The sequence below is a fragment of the Odocoileus virginianus genome, chromosome 6 (assembly GCF_023699985.2).
Source record: "Odocoileus virginianus isolate 20LAN1187 ecotype Illinois chromosome 6, Ovbor_1.2, whole genome shotgun sequence".
In the NCBI taxonomy this organism is placed as follows: domain Eukaryota; kingdom Metazoa; phylum Chordata; class Mammalia; order Artiodactyla; family Cervidae; genus Odocoileus; species Odocoileus virginianus.
This window is the reverse complement of record NC_069679.1, coordinates 55536648-55563074: the sequence shown is the minus strand read 5'-3', so window position 1 is coordinate 55563074 and position 26427 is coordinate 55536648. Positions and strand designations below refer to the sequence as shown.

The 26427-nt window shown below is 37.0% G+C and overlaps 1 protein-coding gene across 4 annotated transcripts in view; it reads left to right on the top strand.

The window, feature by feature from the left end:
* The first annotated feature begins 1232 nt into the window (after positions 1–1232).
* DLGAP5 (DLG associated protein 5) overlaps positions 1233–26427 on the top strand; it is a 42838-nt gene continuing 17643 nt past the window's right edge. For 2 of the 4 annotated variants that reach the window (XM_070469379.1, XM_070469380.1), the window contains exons 1-12: positions 1234–1373; positions 3868–4106; positions 9090–9283; positions 14491–14553; positions 15613–15697; positions 15788–15907; positions 16709–16779; positions 18309–18583; positions 19319–19443; positions 19815–19944; positions 21993–22078; positions 22878–23038. In XM_070469379.1, the coding sequence (XP_070325480.1) occupies positions 3869–4106; positions 9090–9283; positions 14491–14553; positions 15613–15697; positions 15788–15907; positions 16709–16779; positions 18309–18583; positions 19319–19443; positions 19815–19944; positions 21993–22078; positions 22878–23038 (1548 nt within the window). In that variant the 5' untranslated portion in view covers positions 1234–1373; position 3868. Of the gene's footprint in view, positions 1374–3867; positions 4107–9089; positions 9284–10922; positions 10945–14490; positions 14554–15612; positions 15698–15787; positions 15908–16708; positions 16780–18308; positions 18584–19318; positions 19444–19814; positions 19945–21992; positions 22079–22877; positions 23039–26427 lie in introns of those variants that run through there. The other 2 variants (XM_070469381.1, XM_070469382.1) reach the window with 2 other exon arrangements.

Below are 26427 nucleotides of genomic sequence, written 5' to 3'. Positions count from 1 at the left end.
GAGATGGTTGGATGGCATCACCGACTCAATGGACATGAGTTTGGGTAAACTCCAGGAGCTGGTGATGGACAGGGAGGACTGGCATGCCTGTGGTTCATGGGGTTGCAAAGAGACGGCCATGACTGAGCAACAGAACTGATACTGACACTGAGATGAGTGCAATTGTGCGGTAGTTTGAGCATTCTTTGGGACTGCCTTTCTTTGAGATTGGAATCAAAACTGACTTTCTCCTGAACTGTGGCCACTGCTGATTCTTCCAAATTTGCTGGCATATGGGGTGCATCACTTTCACAGCATCATCTTTTAGGATTTGAAATAGCTCAACTGGAATTCCATCATCTCCACTAGCTTTGTTCCCAGTGATGCTTCCTAAGGCTCACTTGACTTCACATTCCAGGATGTCTGGCTCTAGGTAAGTACCATCCTATTCAGCAATAATGGCTGATTCATGCAAAGGTAGGGACGGATCTTGCAAACAATACACTGAGAGAGAGGCAAACAGGAAAGAGTACCTACCACTCCTATTTTTAACGTGACAGAAATCAGAAGAGTGATCACCTAAACGCTAGAAGATTTAGAATGGGGCTTGAGGAACTCAAAGGTTATGAAAATGCTCACATATCCTGACTGGTTGGTGGTTATACAGCTGATTACATTTAGCAAAACTCATCAAATTATACACTAAAAAAACCTATGTTTTTTATATAATTACTTTATATCTATTTTTAAAGTAGACGAGAAATAAAGGCAAGTAACAAGTAATAAAACCAATATTGATTTAAGGAGCAATTTGGTGTGATAATAAAACTTTGTTTAAAACTTTAAGCAAAGAGAATATTTCATTAAGTTCAGCTGATTTATGTAATTAAACAAGGACATTAAAAAGCCCTGCAAATGAAAAACAACGAAAAGCCCTACAAACTCTGACTCCCCTCTCCTCCATCCGTCCTTTCTCCGATACTCGCGAGGGCCAGCTAGCTGCAGAACGGACTCAAGCGTAAGCCACGGTCAACCGCCGGCCACTCCCGCCCCTAGCCGGTCCAGCCCTCCCACCGCTCCGCCCTTCATCAATATAGCATCCCGGACACGCCCAAAGAGTCCGCTTACACCTACCCTTTGAATGGTCCGTTCACCTTTCAATCAGTCCAAATATGGCAAGGAGCGAGCCAATAGCGAGCCTCATCGAAGGGAAGAGGCGGTTACTTTTACCGGAAGTGTTGGTTAAAATACCTCCAATCAGCGGCTGTGTGCGGGAAGTTTGAATTTTTTCGATTCTTGTGATAGACGTTCCTTCTTCGGAGGCGGCGGTGGTCTTCCAGGCCCAGAGAGTTCCTTTTAGTTTGGTTGAGGTTTAACGCTAGAAACTGCCTCAGGTAGGTGGTTGCTGGGGAGCTGGAGGAGGACACGGTTCATTTCTTTCTAGAAGGCATAAAAGGGTCCGAGGACTGGCGGCAAAGCTATGAACGCTTAGGGGAGACTTCTTCTAGGACCGAATTACCTCTCCTTCCGGAAGTTGCTGACACAGTCCTCCGGAAGAGTAAATATTTGTTGCCAAGATCTGTGTAGCAGCAGCATTTCACCGCCGGGGCGTAATTGGCATTTGGCCCCAACTTTATTCCAGTAGCTCCTTACAGATTATGTGAAACGCTTGGGTTGACAATCCCTGGGCAAGCAAGACTAAGGCATTCTAGACTTTCAGGCTGGAAGAAACTCCAGTCAAGGGTAGAGAACTTAAATGTGTGTGAAGAGCCGGGCTACGGGGCTGGGGATTTCAGCTCCACTACCTTTTAATAGTGTTTATATGGGCAGTTAATTTACCTCATCTGTATAAGGGTAGTTATACTACCTTTTAGGATTTAGATGATAATAAAATATGCCGTCAGTGTTAGTCCTTGCTCGCTTTGCTGTGTACAGTACAGTGCTATGCCGTATTTTAAATAACTAATATATAGTTTTTATTTTTTATTTAATAGCTGCTTAATATTGTTGCAGGAAAAGCCAATTTTGACTCCAGATTGGAACTGTTTCTTTGACTTGCTTTTCCGTTGCTTTTGTTATTATAATCATGCATAATGGCCTGCCTCAGAAAATCCTACCCCTCTGCTTGACTCTTAAACTAAAATGCCTTTGTTCAGAACCCTAGACATTAGTGTACCATCTTCTTGGTCAGCTCTCTGAAATAAAGTCCTTGCCTCTACACTTCATCTCCCCTTCATTGGCCTGCTGTGCAGCAAGGAGAGCAAGTGTTCTATAGTATTTGTGAGAAGTGGTAAATCACATAGTAGAGGAGTGTTCTTAATAAAAAGCACAGTTCTTTATCGCTTCCTCTGGACTCTTAAAGGAGAATGTTTTTAGCATTCAGGTCAGTCGCTCAGTCGTTTCGGACTCTTTGTGACCCCATGGACTGCATCTTTCGAGGCTTTCCTGTCTGTCACCAACTCCCAGAGCTTGCTCAAACTCATGTCCATCAAGTTGGTGATACTGTCCAACCATCTCATCTTCTATCGTTCCCTTTTCCTCCTGCCTTCAATCTTTCCCAGCATCAGGGTGTTTTCTAATGAGTCATTCAGGTCAGATGAATTCTCATATTTTATACTCTGTTGATTCCTTGAATTTTAATTTGCCTCACTTTTTATGCAGATTTTTTTGTTGTTGTTCTTCATTCTTTTTTTTTTTTTTTTATATTAGTTGGAGGCTAATTACTTTACATCATTACAGTAGTTTTTGTTATACATTGAAATGAATTAGCCATGGATTTACATGTATTCCCCATCTTATGTGCAGTTTTCTAGGGTACTTTCTTAGTTATTCTTGTTGTTAATTTTAATTTGCCTCACTTCTTATGCAGATTTTTATGTGCAGTTTTCTAGGGTACTTTCTTAGTTATTCTTGTTGTTGAAGAGCATTATGTGCTTATATATTTTTAAAATTCCTAGTGACAGACTTTCCATCCTTCCCTCCCTGCCGTTTTCTTTTAAGTTGGCAAGTTGGAGAATTGGTCCTTTTTCTCCAGTTTGGCTTAGTTGTTCTCTCCACTAGCTGTTTTGGTGAGGCCCTTAGATTTTCCAGTTTCCTTTATTCTGTTCCTCAGTTGGAGCCTGGTAGGCTACAGTTGATGGGGTCGCAAAAAGTGGGACACAACTGAGTGACTTCACTCATTTTCAGTTTGATCCACAGTTTCTTAGAACCCATGACATCATCTTTCTTGTTCTCTCTTGTTTTGCTTCAGTACATTCTCAGGGATCTTTCTAAGAAAAGAGTATATGCCAAATAAACTATACGACCTCTTACATGGCTAAAAGAATTTTATTCTGTCTCACCAAAGCAAGCATATGGTTATCCTTCTGCATCATTATGGTACTTCTGAAAATGCTTTTTTCTCAATCTCATATTTGACTGCCTATTTATCTTCTCTACTATATAATAGGCATCTTGTGTTTTTTTTTGTCTTCTGGGTTGAGAAAAAGTGCCAGGCTGCCTGCACTCATCATCAGGGGAAGGTTAAGGCAACTATTCTGTATACTGTCCTTCACTTACTTTTCCCTGTTTTCACCTTTACTGCATACATTTTGCAATGTTCTCTATGGTAAGCCTCGAACCTCTTTTTTATATTCCAGACCTTGGCTTCCTGGACTTCATTTCACCTGTCAAACAAGTTCCTATTCAGAACCCCAAAACAGGTTGTAGTATCTTCTCTTTTGATAACTTTCTTCCCACTCTTAAGTCACATGTTTATTCCATTTTGTATTTTAACATTTTTATTTCCGAAAGCTCTGGAGTGGTACAGGAAGTGAACTGGAATCTTAAATTTTTAAAATATAAAATGAAATTCCATGTAAGTTGGTCTTTCTCTCTTTTTCCTGACAGGATGTCTTCATCACATTTTGCCAGTCGGCACAGAAAGGATTTAAGTACTGACATGATTAGAACTAAAATTGCTCATAGAAAATCACTGTCTCAGAAAGAAAACAGACATAAGGAATATGAACGAAATAGACACTTTGGTTTGAAAGATGTCAACATTCCAACCTTGGAAAGTAGAAGTCTTCTTGAATTAGATGAGACATCTCAAGAGCTTGTTCCAGAAAAGGCCATTATCAAGCCAAGTAAGTAAAGATTGATTGTAATTTCAAATGCTTTGAAGAGTAATATCTGAGAGTATTATTACCTCAGAAGAGTGGTTTAATACCTGGTCAGGTTAAAAAAACCCTGACCAGAAGAATGGAGTTTTGAAATACCATTTTAAATAACTGTTTTCCATAATTAAGTACTGCCTATTTCAAGCAAAGACTGAACATCCCTATCTAGGCTAACGCCATTCACCTATGGAGTATTAAAACATTTTTTACCTATATGGCCTTGTAGGAACCCTAATTTCTTCTAGAGCTTAGGTAAGATAAACGTTAACAAGACAAGTTGATAAGGGTTATATAAAAATATAACTGATTATGATAATTTGCATGCTGCAACTAAAAAAAAATATGGATATGCTTGATTGAAGTATCCACAAAGTAAGGATACTAAATCAAAGAATTCATCCCTGTAGTTTACCTAGAAGGATTTGGGGTGTTTAGGAGGGGAAGAACCAGTTTAAAAAGAAAGGAATGATCTCAGCAAAAGATAAAGATAATAAAAATGAGTGTCTTAGAAGGCAAGCAATACTATAGAATGGAAGGAAGAGAACTGGAAAGTGGCATGCATTTGCAGAATGAGTCATTGGACTCCTATGTAGCTGTGTTTATATAGCAGGTACTAGGAGCTAGATTGCAGTGAAACAAAGCAAAGATGAAGTTTGAAGAAATGGCAGAGAGTGATAAAGTCTTAGAAGTTTTATAGAGAAATGAGATGTCACGTTGTTATAAGTGTTAACTGCTTCAGTTTTTTTCCAGAACCAGTGTAATGTTTGACATGCACAAGACACTCAACATATAAAGCTTAATTGCTTCTGTAAAAGGGAGGGATGGGCTAAAACTATTTCTTCTAGATTTGTCATTTTTGTGATTCCAAAAGAAAGTGAGAAAAAGTAATTGGATTAATATGTTGTAGCATTTTTGTTTTTGTTTTTGAGATGAAGTGATAGTTTATGTTTGAAGATCAAAGGAAGTGGGTTAGTCGTTGAGGGGGATAGAGTAAAGAATAGCATCTGTTAAGAATTCAGAGGAAATGAAAACTGGGTCATAGAACTGAATAAGATGGACTTTGAAGAAAGAACTGATATTTTCTGTGAGAAAAGGTGATGTTATTACCTTCTGGGTTGTCTCCTTGCTTCTACTCAGACCCTCTCAAACACTTCATTCCTCAGCCAAAATCTTTCAAATGAAATTTAACTTTGCTATTAAAGTGTCTTTTATTCCTCATTTGCAAAGGCCTAGAGGTAGGAGTGGGCCAGGTGTGTTCCAGAGAAAGTGAATAGGGAAGCATGGCTGGAGAAAGCAAGCAAGTTCCCAGAGAGCCCTGAGGGCCATCATTATAAGGACATTGACTTTTACCCTGAAATATGAAATGTTTAATGGATTAATGAGTGTTTCTCTGATTTACGACTTAAAGGCATCTCTTTGGCTACTGTGTTGAGAATAAATTGTGGGGTGGCAAGCATAGCCTCAGAGAGACCAGCTTGAAGACTGTTGCAATAATTTAGTTCATGGTTGACCACAGTGGTGAAAGTGTTAGTAGATCAGTCATGTCCAGCTCTTGGCGACCCCGTGGACTATAGCCCACTAGGCTCCTCTGTCCATGGGATTCTCCAGGCAAGAATACTGGAGTGGGTTGCCATTTCCTTCTCCAGGTATCTTCCTGACTCAGGGATTGAACCTGGGTCTCCTGCATTGCAGGCAGATTCTTTACCATCTGAGCCACCAGGGAAGCCAGAGTGGCAGCAGCAAAAATAGTTGGTTGAATTCTGGATGTGTTTTGAAGGTTGAACCAATATGATTTCTTAATGGATTCAATGTAGGACCTGATAAAGAAAGAGAGGTCAAGGGAACTTCCCTGGAGGTTCAATGGTTCAAACACCACTCTTCCACTGCAGGGGGTGAGGGTTCGATCCCTGGTAAGGGAACTAAGATCCCACATGCTGAGAGGCCAAAAAGTTAAATAAATAAATAAATGTAGGTAACTAAGAAAGAGGAATCAAGATGATTTCAAAGTTTTTGGCCTGAGCACCTAAAAATATGAAGTGGCCATTTACTAAATTGTGAAAGACTGAGGGAGTCGTAAGATTGAGAGTTCAGTTTTGCATGTGTTAAACTGAAGATGCTTATTAGATGTAAAAGAGGAGATTTTTGAAAAGGCAGTTGGATATCCAAGATGAGTTCAGAGGAGAAGTCTGAGCTAGATATATAAATTCAGGTGTTGCCAACTTATACATGGTATCTTGGTTTTTTGTTTGGCAGTGCCGAGTCTTACTTGTGGCACTCAATCTTCCTTGTGGTATATGGGATCTTAGATGTGTCATGTGGGCTCTAGTTCCCTGACCAAGGTTCAAACCTGCATCCCCTGCATTGCAGGACAGATTCTTTACCACTGGACTGCTAGGAAATCCCCTGGAATTTTTTTTCCTGAATATTTTCCATATACAATTGGATGAATCTGTGGATGTGGAACCCAGGAATATGGAGTCAACTGTAGAAAGGAAAGAAGTAGCATGCATTTTGTGTGCTGTTCCAGCCATATTCATGTGTGCATTGCAGGTGGGAAGTAGACATAAAGAGGCGTTTAATTGGAATTGGGATTTTGCCAGAATGAGAGAGGGGCCAAAAAGCTGAAGTAGTGATTATGATGATAAATCATGGGCTCTAAATTGGATATGAAAACACTTGATGTGAGGGAGGTGAAAGACAGTGAAAATATGATCGTAGATCAGGAGCGTGTAGGTATGTCCTGGTGGAGCCAAAGAATTGTTGGAGAGATAAGATATGGTAATCAGAGAGTGGATTTCTTAAAATTGGGCTTATGAAGGACATACAGTATTCATCGGTAATAAAGAGATCTCAAATGCCTAGTTATCTCATGAATGAATACAGGTGTGACAGGAAATTGGTCCTCTGAGCCCTTGAAGTCTCTGGCAGGGCCTGGATTGATCAGACCTCTCTCTCTTTGGCTGGTTAGCTGCATTTGACCACAAGCAGTGTGGTCTGTGAATGTTATTTTATGTGTGCCATGACACGAGAAAGGTTGAAATACTAGTCTCGGTGTGATCATGGGAATAGGTACCTGAGATACAGTGGAAGAAAGAACACCTAAGAACTGAGAAGCTAGGGTACTGGATGAGTCTTCAAGATTTGTGCAAGAGTAGCAATGGAGACAATGACAGTGAGCCACGAGCTAAAGCCTTCAAGGAAGGAGAAACAAACATGGAAACAGCTTAAGATACTCGGTAGTTAGATCTGATGACGCGAAACATAAAGCTGGGATCTTTACATGAAAAAGAAGAACTAATCAGGAACCAACAATGAGGTCATCTCTCCTCTTTAGGTGTAGTGATACTCTAGTGTGAGAGAAAAAACAGTCAACCTCTTGAGAGGACAACTAGGGAAGCAGTGACTTCAGGGGAGAGCCAGGTTTCAGTTCAATCAAGAACTATGCGGAACCTTCAGAGAAGTCGAAGATAAAGGCGTTTGTTGATGACTGACCACTTGATCATCTGTGCTTTTGCATATTCTGTACTCTGCCCGGGGTTTTCTTTTATTTAACAATTTTATCAAGGTCCAATTTATATACTATAAATTTCCCTCATTTTAAGTATATACCTTTTTGTAGTAAATTTACTCAGTTATGCAGTTACGTATGGATTATTTTTAATCGTTACCCAGGGGACAAACACTTACTTATTCCTCTGAACGCTTTTTAGGTATGCTATCTTAGGGAAGCATTTCCTGATCTGTCCAGATAGCTGTTGTACTGATTCTTTATTATGTGCATTCTCCTTTTTATTTCATGCTAAACTGAAACTGTGTTCCCTTGAGCCCCTCAAGGGCAGACATTTTCTTACTTATTCTTCCTACCTAAAAATGGCTCACACATGGTAGCCACTTATATTTTTCATATAAAAATGTTTCAACAATATAATAAGCATTGTATTGTAAAATGCTTCATAGTTTAAAGAAACCTAAGATTTATGTAGAAAACCTAAATTGAGCTAAAGAAACTGACAGGGAGCCCAAATATCAAAAGAAAGAAATAGTATTAGTTATCCCAAAATTCAGTGGCTTAAAACAATAAATGTTTATTCATTTACACAATTTTTGTGGGTCAGGAGTGCAGCTTGGCTAGATGGTTCTGGAGACTGCCGTCAGGATGTTATCCAAGGTGCATCTGAGGGCTTGACTGAGACTGGAGATCTGCTTCTATCATTCTGTTTGATTGTTATAAAGGATTCATTTCTAAAGTGACTCATTCATGTGACCAGCAAGTTGGTGCTGGCTTTTGGCAGAGGCCTTAGTTCTTTGTCACGTGGACATCTCTATGGGGCTTCCTGAGTCTCCTTACGACGGTTCCATGTAGCCACTGGCTTCCCCCCGGAGCAAGTGATCTAAGAGTGTATGCGTATGTGCTAAGTTGCTTCAGTTGTGTCTGTTTGTGACCCTATGGACTGTAGCCCTCAAGACTCCTCTATCCATGGGGATTCTCCAGGCAAGAATGCTGGAGTGGGTTGCCATGCCCTCCAGGGGATCTTCCCAACCCAGGATCTAACCTGCATAGTCATGGAGTTTTCTCCAGCATTTCCACAGTATTTTCTTGGTTACACAGGTCAGCCCTATTCAGATGGCAGGGGATGACAAAAGGCATGACTACCAGGAGGTGAGAATCACTGGGCATCAGCTTGGAGTCTGGCTATCACAGAAGCTAATTAATTTAAAAGTGAAGTAGTACATCCCTAGTACATAGCAAGCAATTAGATATTTGAGCAAGTGAAGTCAAAAGAAATAGGAATTTTAAAACAGAGGTGGAAATAAATTGAAGTGCTAAGGAATTAACAAGAAGTTACTAAAAGCACTTTTTAGCAACAGTTGAAGTTAGAACTTAAGCTATTTGCCTAATTTTCTATCTGAAATATTTTATATACTGTTTTTTCTTTTTTCCTACTTTAGAGTCAACAAAAACTGTTGTCTTTGATCAACGAAAACAGATGCTCCAAAAATACAAAGAAGAAAAACAACTTCAAAAATTGAAAGAGCAGAGAGAGAAAGCTAAACGAGGAGTATTTAAAGTAGGTCTTTATAGACCTGATATGCCTTGTTTTCTTTTCTCAAACCAGAATGCTATGAAAGCTGAGCCAAAAAAGGTTAGTATCCTAACTTGATACAGAGAAATAGTTGCTTTTAACTGGTATTTTCTTTAAGAGATTAGATGACTAAAATAATCATTTCCCTGAGTCCCCTAGTTGATAGGGGTGGAAATGACATAATAGTAACTGTGAAGATGAAAACAGAGTCTCTTGATGTAACTGCTGGTAGGTTGAGATTGGATAAAACCAGGGGAGAGATTGGAAAAAACCTGGTAGAGTCAGGCTAAACAGTGAATGCTGTGCCAGCGTATTTGGCATTTATCTTATAGGATATGCAGAGTTAAGGGAGGCTTATAAATGAGATTGTACTGTTATCAAACTAATATTCGGGAAGATTACCTTGCCTTGAGGGTTATAGTCTAGAAAGGCAAGCTTTTATAGATGGGAAGACCAGTTGTGAATCATATATTATGACTATTCTCTATACATAGACTAGGTGAAAGGAGATAAGTGGACTGGGCCATTGATTTAAAAAGAAGAAATAGGTTTAAGACATCATTTTTTCTGAGCTATAATTGACATAAATTTCAGGTGTGCATCATAATGAATCATTATTTGTATACATTATAAGATGACCACCGTAATTAGTCTAGTTAACATCTATCACCACACATAGTTACAAAATTTTTTTTCTCTTGATGAGAACATTTAAGGTCTACTCTTGACAATGTTCAAACATACAGTATAGTATTATTAACTGTAGTCACCATGCTGAATACTATATTCCCAGGACTGACTTATTTTTAAAACTGGAAGTTTGTACTTTTTGACTGCATTCACCCTTTTTGCCCAACCTGCACCTCTGGCAACCACCAGTCTGTTCTTTTTTTTTTTTTTCAGTTTAATTTAATTAATTTATTTGGCTGCACTGGTCTTTAGTTATGGCACATGCAGGGTTGTTATGGCACAACATCTTTGTTGTGGCATGTGGGATCTTTAGTTGTAGCATTCCAGCTCTTACCTGTGGCATGCTAGATCTAGTTCCCCGACCAGGGATCACAGCTGGGCCCCCTGCATTGGGAACACAGAGTCTTAGCCACTGGACCCTCAGGGAAGTCCCCCCACCAGTCTGTTCTTTAGGAGGTTGGGTTTTTTATTATTATTTGTTTAAACTTCCAAATATAAGTAAGGTCATATGGTATTTGTCTTTCTCTGGCTTATTTGTTTAAACTTCCAAATGTAAGTAAGATCATATAGTATTTGTCTTTGTCTGACTTATTTCACCTAGGATAATGCCCTCAATGTCCATTCATGTTGTCATAAAAGGCAACATTTCCTTCTTTTTTCATGGCTGAATAATATTAACACACACAAATGGACTATTAGTTTCTTTATTCACTCATCCATTGATGGACACTTAGCTATTATAAATAATGCTGCAGTGTACATGGGGTACATATATCTTTTTGAGTCAGTGTTTTCAAAGTACCCCAGAATTGGAAATGCTGGATCATATGGTAGTTCTAGTTTTTGAGGGTCTTCCATACTATTTCCCATAGAGGCTGCACCAATTTACATTATCAACAGTGTAGTAGGGCTCCCTTTTCTGCATATCCTCACCAACACTTACTATTTTTTGTCTTTTTGATAATGGCCTTTCTAACAGGTGTCATATAAGATATCTTAAGAGAGAAATTTGACAGGACTGGTGACCTCAAGTAAGTAGTGAGAGGTAAAGGAAGTTGAAGAGTTAAAGGTGATTGTTCTGAAGATAATAGTTTGAGCAATAATACAAGTTTTATAAAAGACTCTAGGTTTGTCCACCTCAGTTCAACTAACTCAAATTCATGTTTATTTTATGATTGAGTAATATTTCATTGTATATAGGTACCATAACTTCTTAATCCATTCATCTGTCGATGGACATCTAGGTTGCTTTCATGTCCTGGCTGTTGTAATTAAGTGCTTCAGTGAATACTGGGGTACATGTGCCTTTCTGAATTACAGTTTTCTCAGGGTATATGCCCAGTAGGGGGATTGCTAGAAAAATGATACAGATGAACCTATTTTCAGGGCAGGAATAGAGATGCAGATGTAGAGAACAGACTTGTGGACACAGCAAGGGAAGAAAAGGGGGGATGAATTGAGAGAGGAGCGCTGAAACATATGCATTACCATGTATAAAATAGATAGCTAGTAGGAAGTTGCTGTGTAACACAGGGAGCTCAGCCTGGTGCTCTGTGATATACTAGGGGGTGGACAGGAGGGTGGGGTGGGGGGAGGCTCAAGAGGAAGGGGATATACATACATGTATAGCTGATTCATGTTGTATGGCAGAAACCAACACATCAATGTAAAGCAGTTACCTTCTGATTAAAAATACATTTTAAAGAAAGAATGTATGGGAAAAAAATAATATTACAAACTTTGCTGCTGCTAAAAGAGATGAGAAAGGCAAGAAAAGGAACAAGCTTAAGTGGGTGAATATTAATAACCTTTTAAAAAAATCCTATTTGGAAATCAGGCTAGAGACTCATGCTAAGATTGGATTTAGGATGTGATATTAGGAGTTAAGTTAATTTAATGTGATATTAAGTTGTAGGACTAAATGAAACCACTCAGTAAGAATATGTACAATTATCTGAGTGAGGTCTAGAGAACAGCTTCAGGTGGGCAGTGATAGGTTGAAAAGGACTGATCAGATGACAAGAGAATAAATGCTAAAGGGAAGGGTGATGTAAAGAGAATGATTAGTAAGTCAAGGATGAAGTTGGACATATACCCCAGTGTTCATTGCAGCACTATTTACAATAGCCAGGAAGCAACTTAGATGTCCATTGACAGATGAATGGATAAAGAAAATGTGGTACATGTATAAACAATGAAATATTACTCAGCCATAAAAAGGGGTGGATTTGAGTCAGTGGTAGTGAGGTAACAAGAGCCTGTTATACAGAATGAAGTAAGTCAGAAAGAGAAAACAAATATATTAATGCATTTATATGGAATCTAGAAAAATGGTACCCATTTACTGGGAAGGATTGGAGACCCAGATGTAGAGAACAGACTTGTGGACACAGCGGGGGAAGGAGAGGGGGAGGTGAATTGAGAAAGTAGCACTGACATAAATACACTATCACATGAAAGCAGAGAACTGGTGGGAAGTTGCTGTATAACCCAGGGAGCCCAGCCAGGCGCCCTGTGATGGCCTGGAGGGGGTGGCGTGGGGGTAGAGAAGGGAGCCTCATGAGGGAGAGGAGATGTATATATATATGTATATGTATATATATATAATTATTGTTATATGGCAGAAACCAACAACATTTTAAAGCAATTTCCTCCAATTAAAAAGTAAATTTAAAACTTTAAGAAAAAAAGATGAAATTTGAACAGATCAGTTGGACTGTAGATTAGGTAGTCTGGTGCTTTGCAATTTAAAGATACATATAAATTGATCTGATTGACTATATACTCATTCCTGATTTAATTAAGAATTGAATAATATAAAGCCCCAAGATACTGCTTCTTTTTTAGGCCTCGTGAATCTCAATAATTCATTTAACAGATCTTTGGTTATTTACTCTGTATGATCTTAGGATAATGTAGAAGAGACCAAAATTAATAGAATGTAGTTCAAGTGGAAAGATATAGATAAATATGTTCTATATATTAGAGGAAGGAGAGACTGTTTGCATTGGAGGAACATCAGAGAAGACATCTTGGAAGGGATTAGACTTAAGCTGTCTTTTCAAGAATATATAGGATGCCATTCATTGGTCTCGCAGTAGGAAATGGCACCCCACTCCAGTACTCTTGCCTGGAAAATCCCATGGACGGAGGAGCCTGGTAGGCTGCAGTCCATGGGGTTGCTAAGAGTCTGCATTGGAGAAGGCAATGGCAACCCACTCCAGTGTTCTTGCCTGGAGAATCCCAGGGACGGGGGAGCCTGGTGGGCTGCTGTCTATGGGGTCGCACAGAGTCGGACATGTGACTTAGCAGCAGCAGCAGCAGCATTCATTGATCTATACTGTAAACAAATTTTAAAATATGATAAGAAATATGTGTAAGAGGAACAAGAGACCCATCATTGTGTTAAATAGTATGATTCAGTGAGGAGTCAATAATTGTTCTTCATTTTGTTCAGGCAATAGCCATTGCTGAATTTTAATCCCTTTAAGTACTGTTAAGAAAAGCCTAATTTCTTTAGCACTAGGTTTTCATTGAGATTTGGAGAAGAAAAATGACTTCTCATCTAGAGAAGTCTGATTATGCTTCTTAAGAAATTTTATAGAGTTGATAAATACCTTATTTTTTAATCAATCTTCTCAATTTTTTCCCACATTTTTTGATCAGGTCTCCATTTTCTTACTGACAATGAACAGCTGTGTAATCATGAGATTTGAAGGCAAATTGTCAAAGCTAGGGGAAGTAAGCTGTACAGTACAGCTGTACAGTTTCTTTTCATAAACAGAAAAAAAAGATCCTAATACTCAAGTTTGTTCGTCTGTGTGCTTGTCGCTCAGCTGTGTGTGACTCTTTGTGACCCCATAGATTGTCATCCGCCAGGCTCCTCTGTCCATGGAATTTTCCAGATAAGAACACTGTAGCAAGTTGCCATTTTCTACTCCAGGGAATCTTCCCAGTTTGTTCATCTACCCCATTCCAAATATGTCCAGCTAATCATACTAATGAGGATCCTAATAACTTTGAAATTTCTTCTCTTTCCTCATTGAAAAATATGAGTAAGTTTTGAAGCTATTAAATATATTTTAAATCAAACCAGTACTAGAAAAAATAGTAATTTAGGGAGTTCCCTGGCAGTCCAGTGGTTAGAACTTGGTGCTTTCACTGCTGGGGCTAGGATACAATCCATTTTCAGGGAGCTAAGTTCCCGCAAGCTGTGCAGCATGGCCAAAAAACCCCACAAAAGTTAAAAAAAAAAACAACATTAAGTTAGCAAGTATCTTTTAGCCATAAATGATTAATATAAAAATATAAATTTAAAATGTAAATTTTTTTATTTATAATTTTAAAATGAGAACTTTGGACTTCCCTGGCAGTCCAGGGATTAGGACCCCAAGCTTCCAATTCAGGAGGTGAGAGTTTGATCCCTGGTCAGGGAACTAAGATCCCACATGGCATGCTGTGCAGCTGCTCAAAAATAAATAAATAAAATAGGAGCTTTATTTCATGAGACATGGAAATAAATTTTGCAGTTTATTTAATATATTTTTTAAACTTTATCTCCTTTTGACTGTTTTAAGGCCGTTCCATCTTCTGTACGGATTACAAGGTCAAAGGCCAGAGACCAAATGGAGCTGACTAAGGTACAGTTGGTAGTTTAGTAGATCACTGTTACTAAAATGACAAATTGTACTTTTTTTCTGAGTAAGTAAATTTATTTTTAATTTAATATCAGCTTTAAGCAATAGTGATTATTTTACTAGAGTTAATAGTACCAGACTAAATGCTACTGTATGGTGACAGCAGATTTGGCTACATGCCAAGGAAACAGTCACTTAAAATATTTTGCACAGACATCCTTTATGAGATCTATACTAAACTCTGTGACACATTCTTTTTTGTTTATTTACTGGGCTTTTATTATGTATCCCATGTCACCACCATGAAGCACAGATAGAAATATAAAGCACATAGGGTGAGTTTTATAAATTTATGGGTCTTCAGAACACTGTTAGGGATAAAGTTACTATGAAAATTACTAAAGTCAAGTCAAGTGGGCAAGGAGAAAAACAGTGTGCTTCTTTGTCAGGTGATGAAGCTGTTTCATGTAGTTACTGAATCTGAGTGACTGTCACGTTCCTCTAGGCTCTAGGATATAATAGTGAATAAAACAAAATTTCCTGTTTTCAAGGACTTTACATAAGACATAGTGTTAAAAAAAAAAAAGAACCATGAGGTGTGTCAGATGGTCAAAAGTATTATGGGGGAGATGAAAGAAAAGAAAGAATGGAAATGGAGAATTTTGAAGTAGGTGTAGGGTAGAATTTTGATCATGCCTCACTGAGATGGTGGCGGTTTAAATGCAGATTTTCAAGAAGTAGAAGAGTGAGTTGTGGGGAAGAGCTTTCTTCCAGGGGAGGAATTTTCTAGATAAAAAGATACCTGTTGTGTTTAAGGAGTCTCAGAAGATTATAGTCAGTTATTTTTTAAATAGGTTTTCTAAATTCTGGGATTCTGAAAAAGTTTGTTAGGAAATTTATGTAATGGAAAACTTGTTTCTTCATCTCATTTAGGGTAGTGGATATTTTGCTGGTTCATTTACAGTATCAGATTTCAAATGAGGTGTCAGTTTACACCTTAAAAATGTGGTTTGGTTCATTATGCAATTAAATCACCTAATTAATACCTTATCTTTTAAATAGAGTGATAATGGGATTGATGTTCGAGCAAGCCGACCTGATCAAAGGCAGACTTCTGAAAAGAAAGTGTTGGACAAAGAGAAAAAAGGTAGAAGTATTAGCAATTTTTGTAAGTTCTGATATTGCCACAATAATTTAAAACCACCAAAAGCATTCAGTTTTATTTTTTTTCTCACAGCTGTACAACCTGTAATGCTGCCAGTGAGAATGACTCGATCATCTACTCAAGCAGCAAAGCAGATTGTCAAAGAAATCCGGTCTACAGCAGCAAGAAAGCCAGAGACAAGGGCCATTAATGGTAAGAACAATTTCTTGATCAGTGACTGAACTAGGATTATGTTTTGATCCTTGAGGGTTTTTGTGTTCAGTTTTTAAGATCATTATATACTTCTTTGAGTAGGACAGGAGGAAATGGGAGATTCTAACTCCTGAAGGCAGGTTTTGTGCCCTGATAATCCTTTTAGCACACAGTGGGTGCTCAAATGTTGAAATGCCGAATTGGTGTAAGCAGTGATTCAAAGTGAAAAATTTATGGCCCCAATAAATTACAGTCCATCATTTGGTGGATTGCAGTGTAATCATTTAAGAACAAGGTATGAAAAAGCACTTAATGACATGGTTAATGATATTAAGTGGGCAAAGAGAAACAGGTAAAATCCTGAACAGTATGATTGAAATTCTGTAATGAAATATGTATGTGAATGTGAACTTTGGAAAATCATATTCTGCATTGTCAACAGTGATTACCACTGAGTAATGTAAACTTTAGTAAAATTTTTGTTTTTGTGCTTTTTACAATTTTTTCTAATTTTCTGTAATAAATATGTATTTTATATTTAGAGGCAAAAGGTAAAATACCTTAACACCTTTTGTTTTGTTTTGAAAACAGATGGCCTGCACTTGAAACAGGATATTTCATCTCTTTTTATCCTATTTTCTAATATGATTTTTGATCATAACCTCCTTTAAGCTATACATTTCTATTAAGCCTTTTTTCCTTTCCCAAATTACCTAGTACTTTTTTTTTTTAAACTTGTACTTTTAATGCAGCATTTTTTTATCTAGTCAAAATGGGTGTCTTATTTCACTTTTATTTTAGGTAATGAAGCAGACAGAAAGGCACCAAATCAAGGAAAACCTGCCAAAAAGATAGGAACAAAACCTGACAAGGTAGAGTATAAACATCTGTTTATCACTAGATACTTTGAAAATCTCATTGCTACTTTCATAAAATGGAAATTAAGCATATAGAACTGCTTCAAGAAGTTGACTTGCCTTGTGTCTTAAAACCTCTTGAACCATAAAGAAGCATCAGGAGGTTTTACTCGTTTTTCAGGTGTCTTATCCTCAGAGTTTTATAGTTAGAGAAAGCATAATTTGGTTAACAGGAAATAGAGAAAAGTGATAGAAACACAGCTGACAGAAACTTTCATGTGGGAACTCGCTAGGAGAGGATGGAGTAGGGTGAAATGTATTGACTTTGGATTCACTTAGGCCTGAGTCTGAATATTGTCCTATTAGCAATATAACCTTGGGCAAGCTATGAATTTGTTTTCCCATGTCCAGTACATAATACCTACAAAAGAGTAGTTTTAAGAACGAAATACTCTAATGTTTCTGACAGTGTCTAGCATAGTACCTTATAGGGTCTTCAGAAAAGAGTCACATTTTGAGGCCCCAGTGCCTTGGTTTATAATCAATGCTATAGTTCCTTAACCTTAAAAAAAAAGAAAGTTATACCGAAGTATAAGAAATGTGGCTATGTTGTACAGCAGAAACTAATACAGCATTGTAAAGTAATTATACTCCAGTTAAAAATTTAAAAATTAAAAAAAAAATGTGGCTAGATTCTTAACTGAAAATTAAAAATCAGAAATGTAAAATCCTCTAAAAATTTTGTTTGTACGGGTGGGTAAAATGTGTAAAGGTTGTCAAAAGTTACAAAGTAAATACGGTCTGGGTATGTAATAACATGGTGACTATGGTTAATAATGCTGTGTTGTATATTTGAAAGTTGCTAAGAGGATAGGTCATAAAATTATCATCATAAGAAAAGAAATTGTAACTATGTGTGGTGACAGATGTTCATAGACTTATTGTCTAGATCACTTTGCAATACATACAAATATCAAATCACTATGTTGCATGCCTAAAACTAGTATCAGGTTATTTTTACAAAAAATCAAATAATTAAGTTGACAAAATAAGCATCACATTATATTTGGTTAATCTCACTATGTCACATTGAAAGATATTTTTCTCATAGGATAAGTTTATTTATAATCAAGGTTATTGTAAAAGAGGATTTGTTCCTTGACAATAATAGTCATCCAATAAACACTGGATTTCTGATTCTCAAATCATTGTCATTATCAACATAATTTAAATAAAAAGATGGGTATTTGTTAGTTGGGTAATTTTTCCACCTTAGTTTTCATATATTTTAATTTGCCATAATACCTAAAATCTATTATTTAGTCTTTTTAATGAGGATTGGTTCTCTCTCTCTGGATCATACCAATGGTTTAGTTAGCTGGTCTACTGATTTCATATTTACATTTAACTGTATTTATTTTTCTTTGTTAAATTACATACATGGGACACATATCTCAACTCTAATATTTTCAGACCTGTAAAAATTGGCTTGAATATATCCCCAGGAGAGAGATTCTCACTCTGTTCTGTTTCCCTCCATCTAGGTCATTTCTTTTAAAGTTGATAATGAAGAAAATACTTTGGATTCACAAACCAGGGCAACAAATGGAATGAATCCAGATGGAGTCTTATCAAAAATGGAAAATTTATCTAAGACAAACAGTGCAAAAATGAAAGGGAAGAATTCCTTTGCACCTAAAGATTTTATATTTCAGCCACTAGATGGTCTGAAGACCTATCAAGTAACACCTATGACTCCCAGAAGTGCCAATGCTTTCTTGACACCCAGTTATACCTGGACCCCGTTAAACACAGAAGTGTAAGAATTTAAAGTTAATAATGAATTCTTTGCTAAGATGGTTAACAAGCACCTTTCTTAGATTTGTCCTGTGCTTTTTAAAGGTTAATGTTTAGTTAGTAAATTATGTATATGTATTTATATTATAAATCATGAAAATTTGGTCTTTTAAAAAAATTCTTCAAAAGGGTACAGTAATGTACTAGACAGTTTTACCATTTCCTATACATTGTTTTTATCAGTATTTTCATGGTACTCTTTGTGGGGTTTTTTTGCTTTTAATACATGATCTTTTTATAAAGTCTTAGAAATAAATTTTTAGAAGAAAGAAACTGTAATATTGTAGCTCAGAAATGGTTTGGGGTTTTTTGTCTTTTTTTACTTTAGAAAAATTACCTGTAAAGACAAAAATAATTAACTTGCAAGTGAGGGAAAATCAGTTGGAATCTTTAATAGAAACAGCATGGTTGTTTTGCAAAGACTGGCTGGCAACAAATTTACTAGAAACTGCTCAGCAGCATGCAAGACTATAGAGTGCTTATGTTCCATGAAGAGATCTTTGTAATCTTTGGATCTCATAATTAGTAAAGACAGACGTTCCCACTATAGGTGTTTAAATGTGTCCAGAAAAGACACATTTAAAAAAATTAGAAATATATTTCTATTTAATCTCAGATTTTTAAAAATCAACATCATTTTGAAATCCTTCATATGAGGGTCATGTTTTAAGAAGTATATTTTTACTATTGTTTTTAGTGATAAGACTGAAGCAACAAAAGAAATCTTGGCACAAAAATGTAAAACTTTCTCTGCCAAAACAGTACCTCAAGATTCAAGTAAATCACAGTGTCCTTTGAGTTCTCTAACAGTTTGGAGTAAAGGTATTGAATTTTAATTAATTTTTTACTTGCTTTTCTGAATTGTGATTTATCAGGTTTATTAGCCCTTTTCAACATATAGCCCAGGAATGTGATCTCAGGGTCAGGAAAGATGGGAAGACATGGGGGAAAATATCTGGAGAGAGAGAGTTGGAATGAGGAGTACAGACTGAGAAAATAAATGTGAGTTTGAAGAGATGAATATTGGGAGGCACTTTAGAGATATGTGGTGAATGGTATCTTTAAGTCAGAGATAAAATTTGAAAATTCACATTGAAAAAATTGTAAGATTTAAACAGATTTGTCTTATGGGGAACATCATTTTGTGAGTGGCTGCTTTGAAATTTATATGTAATATTTTCTTTAATCTATAGAACATGTCTCAAATAAAAATGAAACTACTAATGAAAATTCAAATAGCCTTTCAGTAAAAGAAGAAGTCCCATCACTTGAAGTAAATGAAGATCAGTTATCTCAGCCACAACATGATGTGCCATATTTCAGGTTTGTCCATTTGTTCTAAGTATAAGAATTTTGTATTCATGTGTAGACAATTAAATCCAGGATTAAACTATTTTTAGCCTGAATGTAATAGATGAATTGGGGGAAACTGAATTCCGGTGATTTTCATTTATCTTTTAAATTTTAATAATTTTTTTTTCACTGACTAGTTCCCAGTTCAAAAGGTAGTAAAAGATACAAGTGAGAAGTTTTTTTCCCAAATCTGTCTCACAGGGGATAGTTCGAACCCTCCACAGAAGCAAGTGTTGTTCATTTCTTGTGAATACTTCCAGAGTTAGATAATGCATATGTAGAATAACAAACATTTTTTCTTTTTTGTAATATAAACAATAGCATGCTGTTTTGTTTCATGTAGTGTTAACTGTAACAGACATTCCATTTTAGTACTTAAAAAGATTTCTCATGTTACTTAGAGTGCGTGTTTTCCTTTTTTTTTTTAGTGTGTGTTTTCTAAAGGTCACATAGTATCCAATAATGCGGATATACCATAATTTACTAAATAAGTCCCTGTTGCTGATTATTTACATTGGGTTCAATCTAGTACTATTATAATCAAGGCTGCAAAGAACAACCTTGTATATATTTCAGTTCTCTCATGTGCAAATATATGAGGACCTCAGTTTGCATTCCCTTTAGCATGGTATGAGAGTTCCTACTTTCTCATACCTCCCCATCCCCCAAAGAACCAAATTACAGTTTATTTAAAAAAAAAAAATGGATAAGAGGCTCAGTGGCCCATCAACTCGTGAGATAGGATTATGTTTCTCTAACTCTGAATTGAAAATTAAGTTCCTGTTTGGGGAACTTAAACATGTCACCTAAATGCCTTGGAAACATATCAGAGGCGTGCATTTTGAGAAAGGCCTTTATATTCCACATCATACAGAAAATTATTCTACAATTTTTTGATGAATATAGCAAGAAAATTCCCATACCATTTCCAATACAATATTAACAATTTTTGAACTTTACCAATCAAATAAATAAAAATATTATCTTACTCTAGTTTTATTTATTTTTTATTTATTTTCCTTTTTTTGGCATGAGATCTTAGTTCCCTGACCAGGGATCAAACCATCAGAGTCTTAAGCACTGAGACGCCAGGCAACTCCCTTTCCTCTTGTTTTAATAGTCATTCTTTCTCTCATGAATGAGTATCTTTTTATATGTTTGGGAACCACTTCAGTTGTTTTTAGAGTATAATGTTTTGGTATTGTAAGGTCTTTTAGAGGTTAACTAGTCTACTGTGTTGTTCAGCTGAAACATTGAGATGGTAAGCAATTTACCCAACTAAATAATGTCAGATCTAAGTCAGGTCTCCTCTCATTAATTAAGCTGTTCTCTGCTGCCATTGATTTAAACACCTAAGTTTGTCTTCTAAGAAAAACTCTCCTCAGTTTTCCTGCTCAGATGTTTTTGTAAAGAAGCATACTAAATTTACCTTAAGCCAGGGTTCCTTAACATTGGCGCTATTGACATTTTAGGCTGCCTAACTCCTGTTGTGGGGTCTTCTGCATTATAGGTTGTTTTGTAGCATCCCTGGCCAGCAGCACTCCTCTAGTTCATGATTATCAAAAATGATTCTAGAGAGTGCCAAATGCTGCCTGGTAGGAAAAACTGACCCCACTTGAGAATGCCACTGTCTTTGGATAAGCAAAGCCAAGTAGAATCTGTAAGGCCTTATCACTGTAATTTGAGACTTAACAGCTTTTAGCTTCATCTTATTCACTCCTGGCAATTGGGTTGGTCATAGTTCCACGGAAAATAACTTAAGAGCAGAACTAAGGAATGTCTAATTCTTCTTCTCAGCATTTGAAAATAAGAACAGAAATAACTGGAAATGTTAGCTTGAAAAATGGGCTCTTAGCATTAACCATCCACTTAAGTTTTAGGTGTAGAAGGATGGACATAGAATATTAATGTGTATTCATGGATTTTAATATATCACAGTTCATAAAACAGCTAAGCATCAGCTCTGGGGAATCAATGTTGTGTAAGTGTCATAATGCTAATGTATGTCATCATTGTAGAAATATTCTCCGGTCAGAAACTGAAAAGTTAACTTCACACTGCCTTGAGTGGGACAGAAAACTTGACTTGGACATTCCAGATGATGGTGAGAGAACACTTATATTTTTTTAATGTCTTAGCTTTGTTTATTTTAATATGGTTGCATTTACCTGAAATATAAAAATCTAGTATTGTCCAACTTTATAGTTTCATTGTTATTCAGAATAGCAAGAATTTTTCATATGACATATGAAATACATCTGGCATACATATTTCATATGTATGTTCACTAATATCTCTGCTAAAATGGTACCTAACGTAAAAGACGTAAGTAGTTAGATTATTGACTATCATTCCTAAGAGTTAGACATTTGCCAATTTTATTATTAAATGTTTTTTACTGTGATTCCATGAATGACAACTATGTCTGATATTGCTTAATTATACAAAAATATTTTTTGAATGAAGATTGCTCAAATCAATATGGATCAAATTTTCTGAAAAATTCCATAATCTTGCCTATTCAGGAAAGCTGTTTGGAAAAAAAAGTCATTTGTGTGCTGCCAGCTCAAAGTCCTTAGATACTGATGTTGTTTAAGATATTGATGTAAGTTGTTTAAGGTTGAATTCTTATAAAATACAAGGAGAGGTAGAACGCTTTGCTGTGTGGTTGTTGAGTATGAGAATGTATATTGCTAATTTTTAGCAGGAATTGAAACAGATAGTAAATGCTCTGTATTTGTATGACAAAGTTTTGTAGTAGATATTTTTTGTTTTGCTATAAAGTAAGAATTTGATTTTTTAACTGTAGGATATTTGGAATGAGGTCACCTGATCAGCTGGTTGGATTGCAATAAAGATCTTGTTTTGTCGTTTAACTTTTAAAAACCTTGTATTTCCTCTAGCTAAAGATCTTATTCGCACAGCAGTTGGTCAAACAAGACTCCTTATGAAAGAAAGGTTTAAACAATTTGAAGGACTTGTGGACAATTGTGAATATAAACGAGGTGAAAAGGAGACTACTTGTACAGATCTGGATGGATTTTGGGATATGGTTAATTTTCAGGTGTGTGGTCAAATATTTTGAATATATTAACTTTGAGTCTTTCTTTTTTTTTTATGAGTTAACAGTAATATGTGCTCAGTTGCTAAGTCATGTCTGACTCTTTGCAACCCCATGAACTGTAGCCTGCCAGGCTCCTCGGTCCATGGCATTTCCCAGGCAAGAATACTGGAGTGGGTTGCCATTTCCTCCTCTGGAGGATCTTGTTGACCCAAGAATCAAACCCGAGTCTCCTACAGCTCCTGCATTGCAGGCAGATTTTTAAACCACTGAGCCACTGGAGAAGCCCCTGCCAGTAGTATTAAAGGGTTAGTAGTAGCTTCTAGGCCTAACCTGGTGGCTCAGTGGTTAAGTATCCACCTGCCAGTGTAGGAGACACGGATTCAATCCCTGAGCTGGGAGATCCCACATGCCTTGGAGCAACTAAGCCCATGTGCCACAGCTATTGAGCCTGTGCTCTAGGGCCTGGGAGCCCCAACTACTGAGCCCATGTGCCCCAACTTCTGCAGCTATTCTGCCTTAGAGCCCATGAACCTCAACAAGAGAAGCCACTGCAATGAGAAGCCTTCACACCACAACTAGATAGTAGCCTCTGCTTGCCACAACTAGAGAAAAACCTGTGTGGCAACGAGGATCCAGCACAGCCAAAAATAAATAAAGTTAAGAACAAAGAAAAGTAGCTTCTTATGTACCTGTAATATTATTGGGTTGGTGCAAACATAATTGTGGTTTTTCTGTTGTTGAAATTTGCTGTTTGATATCAGAATACATTCTTAATAAATATGATTAAGTTATACATCATTTTTTAAAAATATGCATCATTTTTAATGCAGATTTCTCACTTTATGTTTTTTCCTGACTTATTACTTGCTGTTTATTTTATATTTATTTTTGACTATGGAGACGATGTTTGACAAAAAGTGAATTTGAGTGATTTATTTTTTATTCAAATTCAAAATGGGTCATTAAGCAGTGGAGACAACTCGCAACATCAACAATGCGTTTGGCCCCAGGGACTACTAATGAATGTACAGTGCAGTGGTGGTTCAAGAAGTTTTGCAAAGGAGACAGAGCCTTGAAGATGAGGAGCACGGTGGCCAGCCATTGGAAGTTGACAAGAACCAAATGAGAGCAATCATCAAAGCTGATTCTCTTACAACTACAGGAGAAGTTGCTAAAGAACTCAATGATGACCGTCCTCTGGTTGTTTGGCATTTGAAGCATATTGGAAAGGTGAAAAAGCTCAGTAAGTGGGTACCTCAATAGCTGACCACAAATCAAAAATATCATCGTTTTGAAGTGTTGTGTTCTCTTAGAATGCTATGCAGTGATGAACCATTTCTCAACCAGATTGTGACATGCAACCAAAAGTGGATTTTATACAACAACTGGTGATAACCAGCTCAGTGGTTGGACCAAGAAGTTCCAAAGCACTTCCCAAAGCCAAACTCGTACATGGTCACTGTTTGGTGGTCTGCTGCTGGTCTGATCCACTACAGCTTTCTGAATCCTGGCAAAACCATTACATCTGAGAAGTATGCTCAGCAAATTGATGAGATGCACCAAAAACTGCAATGCCTGCCGCTGTCATTGGTCAACAGAAAGGGCCCAGTTCTTCTCCACAACAAAGCCCGACCATACATTGCACAACCAGTGCTTCAAAAGTTGAACAAGTTGGACTATGGAGTTTTGCCTCATCCACCATATTAGCCTGACTTTGTAGTCATCTACGGATGTGAGAGTTGAACCATAAAGAAGGCTGAATGTTGAAGAATTTCAAATTGTGGTACTAGAGAAGACTCTTGAGAGTCCCTTGGACAGCAAGAAGATCAAACCAGTCAATTCTAAAGGAAATCAACACTGAATATTCATTGGAAGGACTGATACTGAAGCTAAAACTCCAATACTTTGGCCATCTTATTAGAAAGGTGGCCAAAGACCTGACTTATTAGAAAAGACCCTGATGCTGGGAAAGATTGAAGGCAGGAGGAGAAGGGGAGAATAGAGGATGGAGATGGTTGGATGGCATCACTGACTCAACATGAGTTTGAGCAAGCTCAGAGAGATGGTGAAAGACAGGGAAGCCTGGTGTTCTGCAGTCCATGGGGTTGCAGAGAATGGGACATGACCTAGCAACTAAACAACAGCAACCATATTCACCCAACCTCTTGCCAACCAACTACTACTACTTCAAGCATCTCGACAACTTTTTGCAGGGAAGACACTTTCGCAATCAGCAGGATGCAAAAAATGTGTTCCAAGTGTTCATCAAATCCCAAAGCACATATTTTTATGCTACAGGAATAAGCAAACTTATTTCTTGTTGGCAAAAATGTGTTGATTGTAATGGTTCCTATTTTGATTAATAAAGATGTGTTTGAGCTAGTTATGATGATTTAAAATTCACAGTCTGAAGCCACACTTTTGCACCAACCTAATAAATGAGATGTTAGTACCTTTATAAACTGTAAAGTGCTGTCAAAATGTGATGACCGATTTCTTCTCCCTCATATAATCAGTGTTTTCTATTTGGGTTGGAAGTTGAGTTATATTCAACTGTTGAATAATCTATAATGATTCTACATGTGAGAGAATGAAATCTAGTCTTTAGTAGTTGAGTTCATGTAGCAGTTACTGAGTTCCTTTGTGTGCTAGACATTGTACTAGGAGTTGATAAAATAAGGCACATTTTCTGCCCCAGAGGAATTCCAATCTAATGTAAAAAGTGCTGTGAGAGAGGGAATCACTAGGAAGATTAGTAAAGGCATGGGAGGAGATGACAGTTTCCAGCTTCTTGGGCATGTTTTAGAAATAAGCATATAAAACACCATTTCAAGAACCTACAGCCAACAACTATTAAACATTTCAAGAAAGCCTCAAACCTGAAAGAAAGAAGCCAAGAAAAACATAAGAAAGGTATTTGGATGGAGGAAGTGGACCAATCTAGGAAGTATAGTATCCAAGTAATAGGGATTCCAGAAAAAGAGTACAGAAAAAATGGGAAATCAATAAAGTAGAACTGGAAGACATGAATTCCAGATTGAAGGTGCCTACTGAGTGCCCGACACTGTGAATCAGAATAGACCCACACCAGCTTACTTCATTAAGTGTAACTGTATAACTCTTGTGATGAAGAGAAAACTCTAGAAGCTTCCAGAGAGAAAACAAGTTTCATATAAAGGGTCAAAGATCAGAATAGCCTTGGATTTCTCAACTGTAACATATAAAACTGGGAAAACAATGCCCTCAAAATTCTAAAGGAGATAATTTTCCAACCTGGAGTTCTGTAGCCAGCCAATCAAGTGGATGGGCATTCTCCAAGCACAACAGTCTCAGATACTACCTCTGAAGCACTCTTTTTCAGGAAGCTAAATGAGAATGTGGTCATGTAT